This window comes from Propithecus coquereli, unplaced genomic scaffold (assembly GCF_000956105.1).
Source record: "Propithecus coquereli isolate 6110/MARCELLA unplaced genomic scaffold, Pcoq_1.0 Scaffold9, whole genome shotgun sequence".
Taxonomy (NCBI): Eukaryota; Metazoa; Chordata; class Mammalia; order Primates; family Indriidae; genus Propithecus; species Propithecus coquereli.
The window spans coordinates 19,140,059-19,155,624 of NW_012155284.1; the positions used below are offsets into that span (position 1 = coordinate 19,140,059).

At 34.1% G+C, this 15,566-nt stretch overlaps 1 protein-coding gene across 2 annotated transcripts in view; it reads left to right on the plus strand.

Moving 5' to 3' along the window:
• The window catches only part of DEPDC1B (DEP domain containing 1B), a 102,634-nt gene that overhangs the window by 53,530 nt on the left and 33,538 nt on the right, over positions 1-15,566 (plus strand). For both annotated transcript variants that reach the window (XM_012664531.1, XM_012664532.1), the window contains exons 4-7: positions 2,215-2,342; positions 2,975-3,105; positions 5,014-5,061; positions 10,112-10,252. In XM_012664531.1, the coding sequence (XP_012519985.1) occupies positions 2,215-2,342; positions 2,975-3,105; positions 5,014-5,061; positions 10,112-10,252 (448 nt within the window). The remainder of the gene's footprint in view (positions 1-2,214; positions 2,343-2,974; positions 3,106-5,013; positions 5,062-10,111; positions 10,253-15,566) is intronic.

Genomic DNA, 15,566 nt, shown 5'->3' on the forward strand with positions numbered 1-15,566 from the left:
ATGATGTCACCACTAGGAAGACCGAGTGTTCATTAGCACATTTCAATCCACCATTCAGGGCTTTACACCAATGATAGCAATTTTTCAATTTTTAATTTTAAAATTTTCGGGAGCCTTAAAGTGGTATACCACAGTCCCAGACTCTTCAATTCCTCCTGTCCCTCCCCACCCAAACCTTATCATTAGGTTTCTTCTCTGTATCCATATTTCTTTTTGTAACTTTTGTCTTACCTTTTCTCATCCTTTCTTTCCGCTTAAATGAAGTGATAGAGGTTTGAGGTCCCTGCTTTTTATATATAATTCCACTAAGGCTTGGGCTGCTGCTTGTTGAGGATTATTCACAGGAAGAATGGCAGAACAGGATGTTTCCCTGGTGGGGCCTTGATGCAATTTTTGGAATGATGAGGTTAATAGTCAATAAACAAACCATTCATCTTTCTTAAGGAATTTGAACTCGTCATTCATTTTTTCTACGTTGCTTTTTTTCTATCTCTGCCTCGAATTTGCTTGTTGTTTTTTGTTTTTGTCCTGTCTTCTCTCTTATCTAGCCATTATATAAAATAAAATAGAGCAAATAAATTTATTTGTTGTGTTTGCTCAGGGGCCAGTATAATGTGAAGGGTAAGAGCATGGACTCTGGGTTTGAATCTTGGCTTCTCCGGTTACTAGCTATTTGAACTTGTTTCTCTGCGTATGTGTCTCAGTTTTTTAGGATGATGGTACCCTCTGAGGTAGGGTTATTGTGAGGATCAAGTGAGTTCATACCTATAAAGTGCTTAGAATAGTGCCTGGTACACAGGTGCCTAGTAACTGTTAAGCACTGTTGCTATTATTTATTTATTTCACAGAATTGTTTATAGATAGAGAAATAAGAAAATAAATTATCCATAATATCATCCAGAGAGAAATACTGTTAACATTTTATTGTGTATCCTTTTTTCTACATATATTTTTAACGCAAAAATGAGATCATGCTGAGCTGTTTTGTAGCTTATATTCTTCACTTAGAACAGTATGTTATGCCCATTTTGTCATGGTATTAAATATTCAACATTTTTAGTATCTGCATCATCTAATATGAAAGTAATATATTTGTCCAGTCCTTTACTCTTAAGTATGTATGTATGTATGTTTCCAGTTTTTTAATATATAAACAATGCAGTAAGCAGTACCTTTATGGATAAACATCTGAATATATTCATGAGTATTGTTTTAGGATAAATTTTTAAAGTGAATTTGCTAGGCAAATGCATGCCTGCATTCAAAAACAAATCTGATTTGGATACCTAGAGATTCACACATCATGTGGCCTTTGAATTTCTTTAGTAATTCAGTAATTCTTCAAAAATAAAAGCAAAACCAAAAACCAAATCAAAAAAACAACTTTCTCGCTCCTTTTTTCAAATTAATAAAATTTTTCTATAATGTTATTTTTGCAAAAAGCTATTATAGAAAGTTTTTGTAAATGACTTGTATGTTTTGCCTTTTAAAGGTCAAAATTCTTCTCTGTGATTACCAAAAGGAAGTTTTATGACCTATGTCTTGTAGCCTAAGTGTGAGAAACATGGTACTGAGAATATTGAGAAGGTAAAGTTGTATTATTTGGGGCAAATCATTCAACTTGTCTATTCTTTAGTTTTTCCCCTCTGGAGACACAGGTCCATTCCTTCTCTTCTGCTTGCCATCTTCAGCTGTCCTTGTGGAGTTCTTATTTTTCCCACCTTTTGCAGACACCTAAGATCTAGGGACTGCTTCCCAACATTGTACTTACTTGACATTTGCTTATAAAAAATAGAAAATTCTTCAAAGCAGTACATTTTAATTTTATTTTAAATAATTACTCAATTTTGGACAGTGTGTGAATTTGGATAAGTATTCCTTGACCGAATTTTGAATTAATAAAATTTTATTTCACTGCTACTTCACTGATTAGTTAGAACTCCTACAGGAAAAGTTAGCTAGTTAACGTGATGGTTATTGCTATAGCTCTTTTGTAATTCATGAATATTCATGTGTAATATGACAATCTTAAGAGTCATTCTTCTCTGAGGTCCATGTAAAGAAAGTTTATATTTTTAATTATTATTTTAAATCAAATTACAAATGACCAATTAAAAAACATTTCTCATAAAATCATACCACTTTATATTGAAATATTTTTTCTCTCTTTCTACTCCTTCCCTCCCTCTTTGATACTCCCTGTCCCCCTATTAGAATTCTGAGATGTGGTACAAGCGTCACAGTATTGCTATTGGAGAGGTGCCGGCTTGCCGTCTTGTCCACCGCAGACAGCTGACGGAGGCCCATGTAGAAGAGATATGGAAGTCTATGACATTATCATAGTATGTGCATTTGATATTAGTGGGAAATTTTAGTGATTTTTTTTTTCTATTTTGTTTTTTCACCACTCTGTATATTTAATATTCTGAAATTATATATAAAAATCTCAACTTTGCATTATTTGCAGCTGTGCTTATTAGCAAACATAATTTAACTGAACTCTAGGGATTTTCTATTGCCATTTATATTAAAAATAGGAGTTTAAAAGTTTTTAAACTTTCTAGTAATGCTGAAATCTTTTAAGTTTAATAAAATACATAATGGAAAATTTGGTCTCCTAGATATTTGATGTGTACTGTAGGTATAATTAAAGGTAATAGTGTTATAGCAAATTTGCTTTTTCTCATGAATATGTAGTAATAACAGTTTCTTATCATAGGACAAGCTAGTTTTTTTTAATATTTGCAGTTATTAAAGCATTCAGGGTGTTATATTATTAAATATTTGATAAAGGTGAAAGGATATCTTTTAAGTTTGTTTTATCGTACTGCACTTTTACCCTTTTTGTCTCACAAAGATTGGATGAAGTGCATGAAAATAATACATTTTAAAGGTTGATCTTTTGTACTGCTAGTGTTTTGGTAAATAATGATTTTTAAAAAAAAATAACTAATTTAATTATTTATCTTTTTAGCTTACAGAAAATCCTTGGCTTAGATTCCTTAGAAGAAATTATAGACATCAAACTTGTCAACTCCAAGTTCATCATCCATAATGTATATAGTGTTAGCAAGCAGGGAGTCGTTATCCTTGATGACAAGTCAAGTAAGTGCATAAATACTATTTTGTTCCTGGTTGACCCAATACATTGGCCACACAATTCCGTCAGCTCCTATTTGACCTCCCTAAACTCTAAATAAGTTTGCCCTTTCATTACATATATCCTTCTCCCACTTCCAGATAACCTTGTAACTAATTGTTTGGATTAAGGAAATGTCATAGAAAGATGAGTATCCAGTAGTATTCATCAGTCTCAGCAAAATATGTCCAGAGGCTAATTGTGTTAGCCACCCTGGGCATTTAGTAGTTCCATATTATCCCCAGGAAAACCTCTGAAAAGTGAGCATGTTTAAGACGTAACTGAGAGCTTGAGTCAGTTTTCAGGCAGGCCCTAGGCTCTGATTGCATTTAGGATTCTCACTGACCTTTTTGTTAGGGTATTTTTGTGTCAGATTTTCTGCGATAATGTTTATGTCATTTTTTTTCTTTTTAATAAGGTAGCTCTTTAAATTTTGAAGGTACTTTAATTTTTTATACCTTTTCCTCCAGGCCAGTCTATAAATACAGGAAAAAAAAGACATTAAGCAGCCACCCAACCTGGTTTTTGATGTGTAAAAATGTGTTCATGGTACTTATAGTAGGCCACAATTCCCAGACTGATTTTAAAATATCCTATGGATAAGGACTAGACCAATTGGTTGGGCTCTTTGATATGTTCTTCCTTTAGTTCAAACCCTTGATGCTGGGTATTGGCTGGAACTAGAATGATCTTTGATTGGGGGAAGATGGTATAACACTTTTTGGGTTTTTGTAAAATATTAAATTAGGGCTGGAGGCTCCTGGGCAGCAGATAGAAAGTACCAGAAGGAGCCTGAGCAGTTGTGAGAGAGCAAGAGGTTTTTCTAGACCATGTTTCCTGATAGGAGCAGAATATGTTTTTGAAACCTGAAACAGTTCCCCTTTTATAGTCCCTATTATCAGGAATGGAGGACAAGGGAGACAGAAGTAGATTTGTGGTGACTTTATGAGTTGTGAGATTAATCTCAGTGTATAAAATTAAGTTTCTAGAAGAGGGAGGTATAGCCTTTGAAATACATCTAAAATCCTTCTATGTTCTCTGAGTATAGCAAATTAATACTTTTAGTTATCAGTTAGATGACCAATCATCTTTCATTTTACTAAGTAAGGTCTTCAGAAAGAAGAGAGCATTTTGTAAGACTCAGGTTCATTAGATCTAACTCAATTCAAACAAGCCATTTTCCCAGTTTTACAGAAAGTAGAGAAAATGAAGTGGAAGCCTGAGTGCCGGCCTGTTTCATCAGATGTCTATTGCAGGGCCAGGAAGGAAGAGATTCTGTTCACTTGGGATTATTTTCAGCAATGTTATATTACTGTCATTATTTTAAGGCTGTCCTAACAATAATAGCCTAATATTAATATGTCAGTGGAACTTTCTTGGCCTAAAGCATTTTGAAAATGGAAACATGTAAAATGATACTTATATTGGACCTAGAGAATTTACCTTTTTTAGAGGGAGGTGTTTGGTGAACTTGTTTCACAAATGCATTTGGTTACTAATATTTTTGCCTGTTTTGTTTTTTCTTTTTCTTCAGTAATTCTTAGGATAAGTGGTTTGTCTTTTGGTTTATTTGGAACAAACCATCGATTTTTTTTTGTTGTTTTTTTTTTTACTAAATCTTTAAAAGGTGAGTCTTGTCCTTAGAGAAATTTGTATGCATAATTTATATGCATGCATGGTATAACACTGCTGCTAAGGAAAGATTTCTATCTTTTAAATGTTCTGACACATAGATTGATGATTTGTGATTAGCAGATATGTTTCATATTACTTGGGCAAGTAATACATTCTTACAATATCAAGCATGTATATAATTCCTTGAGTTATGTGGAATTGAATAAAATATCTTCTTTTTATTTTTGTTTTTCCTGTAGAAGAACTTCCTCATTGGGTGCTGTCAGCTATGAAGTGTTTGGCAAATTGTAAGTACTAATTATCTGCCAGTTTTGTGAAATTAAGAGAAAATTAGTGCCCTAAATTGTTATAGAAAAAATTTCTACTCAATGGGCTGAACATTAATTTGACACCTGTGAGACTGGCAGTTAATTGTTTTGGGACTACTCTGCTTTTAGTGATAAATTTGTGACTTAATGAAAGGACTGAATTATAGAACAGTTTTAAAGGGATTTGGTGGTTACACTTTCTAGTAGATATAATCACACTACAGATACTAATTGTTTCATCATGTGAAAGAAAGAAATTAATTAAATATTACGTGTAATATTGTGACAGATAGCTACCTGTTAATAGTCTATAGGTTTTTATTCCTGAAGCCTCTATTTTTATTCCTAAAACATGTATTCCTGAATTATCCACTGTATTTACATTATCAGTTTGGTCAGCCGATCCTATTACTAGCTTTTTATAAGGCAGCACTTTAAGTGGGAGAAAAATGTTTTAGAAGGCTGATCTAATTGATATAGGATGGCTTAGAAAGAGAAGAAGTTACATGCAGAGAAACCAGAAACACTGTTTTAGTAATACAGATGTAAGATGAGAGGGCCTGGACCAGGGTGGTCTCTGTGAAGATTTTCATAGGTATATGAAATCCATTTCATAGGTACATGATTTCCATTTCATTGGTTATTGTAGACACTGGGAAGGAAGGAGTTGTGATAGTATCTCACTAACGCTGCCATTTTTCTGGGGACTTTTAGAAGGCTTAACCCAAAGAAGGGATTCTAATGGTTAATGGCTTAACCGAAACAAATGATTTTAATAAGAGTTCTAGTTATTTTGGCTGACTGATAATGGTGATATTTGGTTTAGAGGGCCTTTTGAGTCTCAGATACCTCAGAGAAGTAGTTTTCTTTCTTTTCTTTTGTATAGGACTAGCATGTACAGAGGTAGGTATAAATTTTTTATTTTTTATTTACTGTTTTTAAACTGGATTTTTAAAAAAAGCTGGGAGAAGGAATAAGAAACCCCAAACCCTCTAAAAACTACAAAAACTCTACTTGATCAGTAATGGCTTTACCCTGCATAAGAACAATTATAAGGAAGTGTTCAGCTAAAATATACTTTTCTGAATTAGTGTCTAAAAACATCATCATCTAATCCTAAATTGTAAGAGAAAAGGCTATCAGAACTTCACCCTAAGAAAGCTTTCTGCACCCCTGATCCTACAAATGTCCTCATCTGATTTAATGTGAAACCGTGCTGGGATTACTAAATAGAAAGATGGCTACAGTCAATATAGTACTATACCTTTTTTCAGAGAGGATATGGCAGAAATTTTTAAAAGCTGGGTTCAATTCCTGCTCCATCACATACAACTTTGTCAAATCAAATGATACCTCAGAGTTTCAAGTTTGATTTATCTGTAAAATAGAATATGCACTAGGTACCTCGCAGTGTTCCTTGAAGGATCACATAAAATAATATATAACAATGTTTTATAAACTATGAGGTACTATGTAAATATATTATCAATTATATCAGCTTTGTGGATAAATCAATCTAGGTACACGTTGAAAAGCTTTTTAACATGCACTGTGCCGATACATCCCAATGGTGAAGATAGTGTATGTAAACTCTTCTATAAAAATTCAGACCACGGATTGCCAGTTATAAATTTGTGGTTGGGATGTCAAAATCAAGGCTCTCCATTTGATGAATACCACTAAAAAAGGGCAAAATCTATTAGCTTCTTTCCTATACAACAAAAATACTCTTTGTAAGCTTTTCACTTGTGTGACTACCGACACGTGCTGAATCCCCTCTTGGAATAAGGTTGTCCTACACTTTTGCAACCATTTGCTATTTTTAGGACACACTAGTATGAATTTTCAAGTTGTTAACAAGGTATGAGAGTTGGTAAAAGGCCTTCTCACATCCAGAGCATGCTTTTCAGGATGAGGCCAAAAATGTTGAGAAAATTGTGTTCTCTGACTGAAGGCTTCTCAACAGTGATTACACTCAACAGGTTTCTCTTGGAAATGGAATTGATAATGTTGAGTGAGGTATGAGGGTTGGCTGAAACACTTTCCACATAGCTGACACTGGTAAGGCCTCTCTTGAGCATGAATTCGATAATGCTGAATGAGATGTGAACTACAACTTGAAATTCTTAAATTAGTAGACCCTGAATTATTGATTTAACTGGAGTTAGTTTTGTTTGACTGTAGAATGAAACTAAAATAACTATTCAGCTTAATATGGGTAATTTTAATGGTAATATTTGGAAAATTATTCTATTATTTTTAATATTATTCTGAATACGAATGATATTCATTTAACACTATCATTCTGAATATGAATAGTAGTAACATTAGTTTATGTGAAGCCCAAAGTTCTCTAGGTTTAACTATTAAAAATTTCATTGTTTTTTGGTTAATATTTTGGAACTTCTGAGATGTAGAGTACTATGGTTTTAGCTTAGGGAAGTGCTTTTTATTCTTCCTGCTCATTTGAAGTAAATTAAATTTAAATTATATCTTTGGCCAGAGTTTACAATGATGAGATAGAAAGTATAAATGGGAAGTTAAATTATCCATTTCTGAACTCTTGGCAAGCCAAGGATTTAGAAGTTGATCAGCTGAGAATGAACACAGGAAGCCAGTATAACCAATCTAGGATATAATATAATATGTTATAAAGTGTATATTAAGATGTGTTTATGATGTCGAATTTTCAATGATGACTGAAATGTAGTGAAGAGTGTAATTTTCCCTCAAGCAAGATATACACCTAAAGCCACAAAGCTTCTGTAGAAAGGTTAGAATAACTCTGATTACTTATCAATGGAAAGGACAAGAGTGAGGAGTGATTTAGTAATGATCTTGATGTGTATTAGGTGGTATTATAGTAGGTGGCAAATGTTGGGAACAGGGAACATGTGTCATATGTATTAAGTGCAGTGATTTATGAATGGTTGGCATATCCATAAAATGTTTATTTATATGTCAAAAAAGATGGCCAAAAGGCAAGGTCAGCCTTTTGAATAGCTTTATAAAATCACTAAGTGTTCTAAAATTCTCATTGACTCTCAAAATCTACTTTGAGTCCATCAAAGTCATGACCTGTTTCTTGTCCTTATCTTTAGTAAGTACAGATTTCCATTACAGTCATCTAAAAGGGAACAGAAGGATCAACCGATTTTATGATATTTTGAAGGCCTGTTGCCTCCTTTTCTGTTAGTCTGTTGTTCATGTCTTTCTCTTTAGGCCCATCTGCATTTATTGTAGACCATGTGCACGTGGACCTAGATACTTTCGTTTTTGGCCAGGCCCAATGCTGGCTGAATAAATACGAAACCAGGTTAACTGTGTTTTTCTTCTTTGTGCATGTATATCACAAAAATTCAATAAAAAATGGATACAAAAAAAGTCAAAGCTTTTCTTTTCTAAAATCTGTCAGGAATAATGTTTATAAAAAACTGGATTAAAAAAACATTCTTAAAGTTCGAGATGACTAAGAAAGAAAAGATCTTAAAAATATGGTCTCCTCTCATAGGACTCACTATGTACTGGTTTTTTTAGGGAAACCTTTTTTGATTTTTGCATATTTTTAAAAAGGATGGTGAAATGTTCACAAAGGAGAACAACTGCTTAGAATGAGCCACATACTTATCCTTGTAGGGAGTAATTCTAGGCAAACTGTATTTCTTGCTGAGACATACCAACCTAATTATTTCAATAGACTAAGCTTAGGATGCGTCAGAGGAGGTAACAAGCAAAAATGGTGGCTGCATTTGCTGCTGGGGTCATGTGACACCATACACACAGGTGTTTCACAATATTCATTATTTTGGCCAATCAAATTAAGTTATTTTATAAGAAAAGAATATTGAAAGGTAAGAGAGTTTTTAAAGAGACCAAAAAATGCCATTTGATGATGTCCCAGTGGCCTTGAAATGTGAAGGCCCAGAATGTTTTACTGTCCGTTTTAGCTTGATCCTCTTTCTTTAGTTACAGCAATTCGGTAGGAAGAATTTCCTTTTAATTTATCTTGGCAGCTTCTTTTGTTCTCCTGGGGGTAGAAGTCTATTTGGGTACAGTTGTTTAGTCTTATGCTAGCCCAGAACTTTCCAATACGGTTACATTCTTTTCTTCATGCCGTAATGGAAATGGAGGAGCCTGGCTTAACTGTTCCTCGTGGGACCCACTTGCCATTTTCGTCAGGGTGCAGGCAGCTCCAGTTCGTCTCTCAACTTGACAGTGTAAATCTTTGGTCTGTATATGGATTATTGGGGGCATTGCTGCTAACTCTGTAGAGAGCATTTCTTGTTCCTGTTTTGGTCCCAAATACAAGTAGATTTTTGCTTTACTTGCTGCTGGCATAAAATATGGGTGGGACCAGGCAGTTTCAGGGTTCCTATGTTTGCTTCAACTTTGCAGTATGACTCTGCTTGGTAAACTATCTTTTGATGGTTGGTCAGAGATCAAATAGAGAGTGTATAATCAGAATGAATTAACAAGACAAAATGTAAAATCTCCTTTTCAGGGTATCTTTTAAAAAGTTAAAATTTTTATTAGTCTGAGATAGTTTAGAGGCAGAAATTATTTCACTCAACTCTATGACTGTAGGATTTTATAATATAGCAATGATGAAATAATGAAAAGCTTTAAAAATTGCTTTATAACTTTATTATACATGTGAGCTAATTATTATATTGGTCAATTTGTCAAGACTGGGAAAATATTGAGTATTTCAAAGAAAATTATTGTTTACATTTAATAAAAAAGCCTTTCAGAAGGACATTTAAAAAATAAGAATGGGGATCTTTTAAAATGGAAGTAAGCCTTTGATTTTCCTCATTGTTTTATAATAGATTTCAATTTAACACAAAGCATATTTGTGTAAGCAAAATGTATAGTGCCCATTTAATTAACGTCAGTGTTCCCCATGAAAATTTTTCTATATATCTTGAATACCTGGATATCTGTACATGCCACACTTATTCACAGAGAACAATACTTAGAGGTAATTGCTCCATACTGTTTTTCTTTCTCTCTCTTTTTTAAAAAATAGGGCCCAACTGTTCTGATTTGAAGCAGCCTATGTACTTGGGATTTGAAAAAGATGTCTTTAAAACTATAGCAGATTACTATGGTCACTTGAAAGAGCCACTGCTTACGTTTCATCTTTTTGATGCTTTTGTCAGCGTATTAGGTAAGTTGGAATATAATGAACATATATCTGTACTACTGATATTGAATCATTTCATTTTTCACTGTCTGGAGACTTTCATTAGCCAAAATTCATGGAATTTGTAAAGTAAAAACTGATAGGCTGCTTGGCACGGCTGGAATCTTGCTCTGTGAAGAAATAAAATAAAATTCTTAAGCTCTATTATGAAACTCAAAACAAGGGACGGTAGCTTTTATTTCTTAAGAAAGAATATACATGTTGCCTGCCATTTTTGTACAAAAGAGTATAACTTTATTGGTATAGAAGAATGAATTTGACATTTACTGTTCATTACTAAATTTATTATTCTGGATATGACTTCACAAACAGTCAAGTGTGAGAGGTGTATTTTTGTTTAGAAGTCTAATTTCTATATATAGAAGCAACAGGTTTTTTAGTACTATTTCTTATTTGAGACATGCAAAATAAATATAGTATAATAACTTTATCATTCATTAAAACTTGTTGCTATTCCTCATATAGATTTATACTTTAGAATTTATGCTGTGAAAGAAACATGGTAGAAAGGAAAAAAACAACATTATTGCTGTTAGTCTTTCTGATACTGTTTCTTGTTGGAAATCAGATTTTCCTGCTGGCTATTGTAATTGTTCAATAAGTATTATTTTCTTGTCAAAAGTTTTGCTTTAAAGACCAAATTATTGCATGGGTATCATACTCTCTTATGTAAATTTGTAGGAATTATTCATACTCTAGTTTTTTAATATTGTGGAGTTTAACCATCTTTCTCTTTCCCTTCTTTTCATTTCCTTTCTTTTCCCTTTCTTCTATTTTCTTCCTCCTTCTTTCTGTCTGACTTTATTTTTGGAAAGTATGGATGCTGCCATAGTATCCTAACAAAATATCAGTAATACGTGAATAAGTTACTTGATCTCATGGCACAGTATTTTAGAGTTTAAGCTTTTGTAGGTTCTGTGATAATAGCTAACAAAACGTAATAGTTGTAAATCATGTACACAAAAGTGAGCATTTTCAGACAGACCAACATTGGGAACAAATGAGGAATTAGGCTTATTGCTAGGTTTTGAGACCATGGGGCTTCTTGGTATTTTGTTTCCAATCAAGGAATATTGAATTTGGGCTTATGCATTTGTGAACATCATGCCTGGTATGCTTGTGGACTAAGTGAGTAGATTCCCATTATAGCTACTTGCTGCCATTATGCCACTGGTAAAAGAAGAGTTCTAAAGAGTGGATTAAATATCATTTCTTAGATTTTCTTCTCATTTTCCATTTTTTATAATATTCTATAGTAAAATTATCTGCTTTGAAAATTTTTTTAAAAAACACATTTAATTTTTATCAGTTATATTTATGATATCACTGGTCTATTCTATCACAATTGTTCATTTTAATCTCAGCTAGGAATTAAAGCTGGCTATTTCCAAATTGATATCAGAGTCAACTATTCTCTACAGTATCATCTTTAGAAATTTTAGGGTGGAAGAAGGATGGGCAGATTGGGGGAATTTATTGCCATTAGGTATCAGCAAGAATAGACTAATGCATGTGGATGGTAATGATATATAAACCTTGCCTTATTGAGTCCTGTTCGAGTGAATATATTTGAGACAACCTGCATTGAAAACCATTTTTTTAGATTCTTCTGTAGTGAGAGAAGAAAGCCTTCTAGATTATAGAAGACCATAATTTGTTAATAATTAACAAAGATTATCTAGTATAGTAATCCTGTTAGAGTCTATGGGAAAGGATAAATATCTAGATATGTATGTGAGATCCCAGTAAGGTTGACTCATCCCTTAAAACTTTGACTTAACTTTGATTGGAATAGAATGTCACTTGGTAAAGTATTTTTTAAAGTAAGTAATCAGTCTATTTTGTGTAGAAGCTAAAAATTCTACAGCATTTCCAACGAAAGTGATTTTCAGTTTAGTTAATGAATTTCTTTTGAGGTTTATTCCTTTGCTTCTGGCATGGTTGGGCTTCATGCCAAAGCTGTGTGAGTGCAGTTACTCATTACTGATACGTGAAACAGGACATCGAAAAGTTCTCAAAAAAGAAAAAACATGACATTTTTGTAGATATAAGATTTACTCTCTACTTACATTTAAAATTATTTAATTTGGCTCAGGAGTTTGACCTACCAGTGTAACTATCCATAGTAATCGGTCTTTCTTCCCAAAAAGGCAGTTCCTTGTAGTAAGATCAGAGCTTATTGACTCTTCAGTGGGGCAAATGAGATTGAGTAGCATCCTTTACTCACACTCCACTCCTACCCTAGAGTCCCTTGTGTTGTATAACATCTAATAATTTGGCAGACTGAGGAAAAGAGGGAGGCAGAGAGGAAGCAGAAAAGGGCATGGGAGCATGGTAGGGTGTTGTGAAAAACTGAGTGACTTGTGGGTTGTATAATCTGAGAGCTCACACTATTGGTCTGTGGGCCAAATGTGGCCCACATATTATAAATATACCATAAATAAGTCTGGTTTGACATGTGTGTTTTAAAAACGAAATTTAATTAAATTACTAAACCTTAAGAAATAGGAGATTCATGTAAGAATTCATATTTCTGGCTATTTTTAGAAAAATTAGAAGATCTGGCAGCTTTGGAGTTGACTTTTCAGTGGCACAAACTGCTGCGGGTATATAGTGAGTGCTTCCTCTAGAAGAAGCAAGTGTTTCATGGGCTTGAACTCCAATTTGCCAAGGCTCCAATACTCCCCATTGTTTTTCAGACTCTGAAGCCAAGTTTGCTTAAATCCGTTCGCTTGTTTATCCCATTTGTCTGTTCCTGTAGGCAGCTGAGCTTGCAACTCCTGATTTATTTGCTAGCAGGTTGGAAGACTGAGATAACAGCTCTTTGCTGTTCCCTTTCTCCTAAATGTTAAATCTAGAAAATGTCATTGACAGTCACTAGACTGATTATGCACTGGATCATCTAATTCAATAGGTTGAGATCTCCTCCTCTGTTTTTTAACCTTGAAATATCCATAAGGTTAGGTTTTCCATTCTTTGGATCTTTTGTCTAGTAACTTTTAAGAAACCCTCGGAGCTGTGTGCTGTCTTTGCCTTGTTATCTCTCTGCCCTTATTTTCTTCAAGTTATCTCAAGGTCCTTATCTCATGGTACTTTTTAAGGGAAAATGATTCTTTTTTTCAGAGGGTACCTTGTTGGTGTGATTGTCCAGACAGAGGGCTCTTGTCTATATTAGTCCAAAGTTCTTGCTGGTGGTGTTATCTGCTTTCAGGGCCCAGGGCTTATGGCCAGAGCTTTTGAATATGCAGATGGGCCAAGGTAATGATGTTGAATCACCCCCCAATATAATGATTATATTGTCTGTCTACCATGATTATTTGAATGAAGTGTAGTTAGGTACTTCAAGTGGAAATTTAGGGAAATGCCCAGGTATTCCCTGGCTATAAGTGAATACATAAACTCTATCAGTGATCAGTAGGATAATTGACAAACCTTTGGGAGGAAAAAAATTCAAGACCTTTCTCATACCATTTTAGCAGGATAAATTCTAACTGGATTATACAGTTAACTGTAAAGAGTGCAAATGTACAATATAGTTAATATTTGGTGTGTGGGTGGATAAAGGACTTTCTAAGCATCAAAGCAAAAGAAGTAATAAAAATCCTATAGCAGCTTGAAAATGCTTCATACAGGGAAGGGAATCATTTTGTGTGCATGGGTGAATATCTACTTTTAAACATTTCCTAAAAGTGATCTGTTAGCTTTTCCTTAAAAATCTCTGGAGAAATAGTCCCTCTTGCTGTGTTTCTTTAGGCAACAAGTTCTTGTCAATTGATGTGTAGTCTGAATCCTTTTGGGTTAGTATAAACCTTTTCCTTTTTATACCTGTTCTTAGTGAAAATGAAACTGTGACATGTTTTTTTGTTCCTCTGGTTGTTCAAGAACTACAACTAACCTTTTTTGAGTCTGTTCTCTGGCTGAACAGACAATGGTCCTTTTGTCCTTTCTGGGAACTCCAGGCCTTCTCAAAAGTCTTCATATTTCACTTCTTTTTTTGGACTCATCTAAGGAATAGCTTGCTGTTGACACTGTACATGTTAGTGGAATGATCAGGTCTACTTTGCAAAAATGAAAAATCTGTGCTCCTAATAATTGCAAAATAGAAATCTGGTGTAACCACTGGGGACTAGGAAAGAGGGTGACAGAGGTAGCTGTGACACAAAGCACTCAATTTAAACCTATCATGTGGTCATCATGGCCTAAGTATCATCTATCCCAGCGGTGGGGAAACTTTTTATGTTGGAAGGCTGCATTAATATAGCTGAAATCAAATAAGGCTGCACTCAAGAAACTTCAATTAAATATACTTAAAAATGTACATTATTTTGTAAGAATCTAACTATGTACTCAATAATTTCAAAAAATGAAAACTATTCGTTAATTTTAAAGTTAATTAACCTTTTAATGACTTCATTGTGTCTGCTTTTTGTTGGAAAGCATTTGAATATTTGGTTGCAGCATGGAAGTCCGCAGTTTCAGTTGATCCTCTAGATGGGTATCAGTCATTTGTGACCTTAAGGTGTCTTGATTTGGGTTATGTAGGAGAATGTATTAATAGATTTGTAGCAATAAGTGGGTGAAAAACAAAAAAGCATTTTTTGGGCATGTTGCCAAAGGCGTGGGTATTCTACTGCATTTTTCCATATTTCAGTTGGATCTTTCTTAGCATCAAACAATGACTTTAAAATGTCGGCTACTGAGCGCTCAATTAATTCCATCTGTAGTTCTTTAGGTGCCTTAATGATATCAACTAGGTGAGGCTGAAATGCTAATTTGAGTGTAATGTCACAATTCTCAAAGTCAGAGAACGTTTCATTGTATTCTCTAATTAATAAGTCTGTAACAGCCTATGTATTCTTCAAATGATTTGGATATATCATCCTGTTCATCCATGACCTTTGCTAACTGGGGAAAATGTTCATCCAAAATTTCTTTTTTTTTTTTATTTCAGCATATTATGGGGGTACAGATGTTTAGGTTACATATGTTGCCCTTGCCCTCCCACCCAAGTCCGAGTTTCAAGTGCGTTCATCCCTCGGATGGTGCGCATTGCACTCTTTGTGTATGCATATACCCGTCCCCTCCCCCTCCCCCCGCCCGACATTGAATAGATGTTATTCTTTTTTTTCTTTTGGGGGGGGGCTAGAAGGCAGAGGGAAGGTTTTCTTTTTTCTTTTTTTTATTTCAGCATATTATGGGGGTATAGATGTTTAGGTTACATATGTTGCCCTTGCCCTCCCCTCCCCCCCAAGTCCGAGTTTCAAATATGTCCATCCTT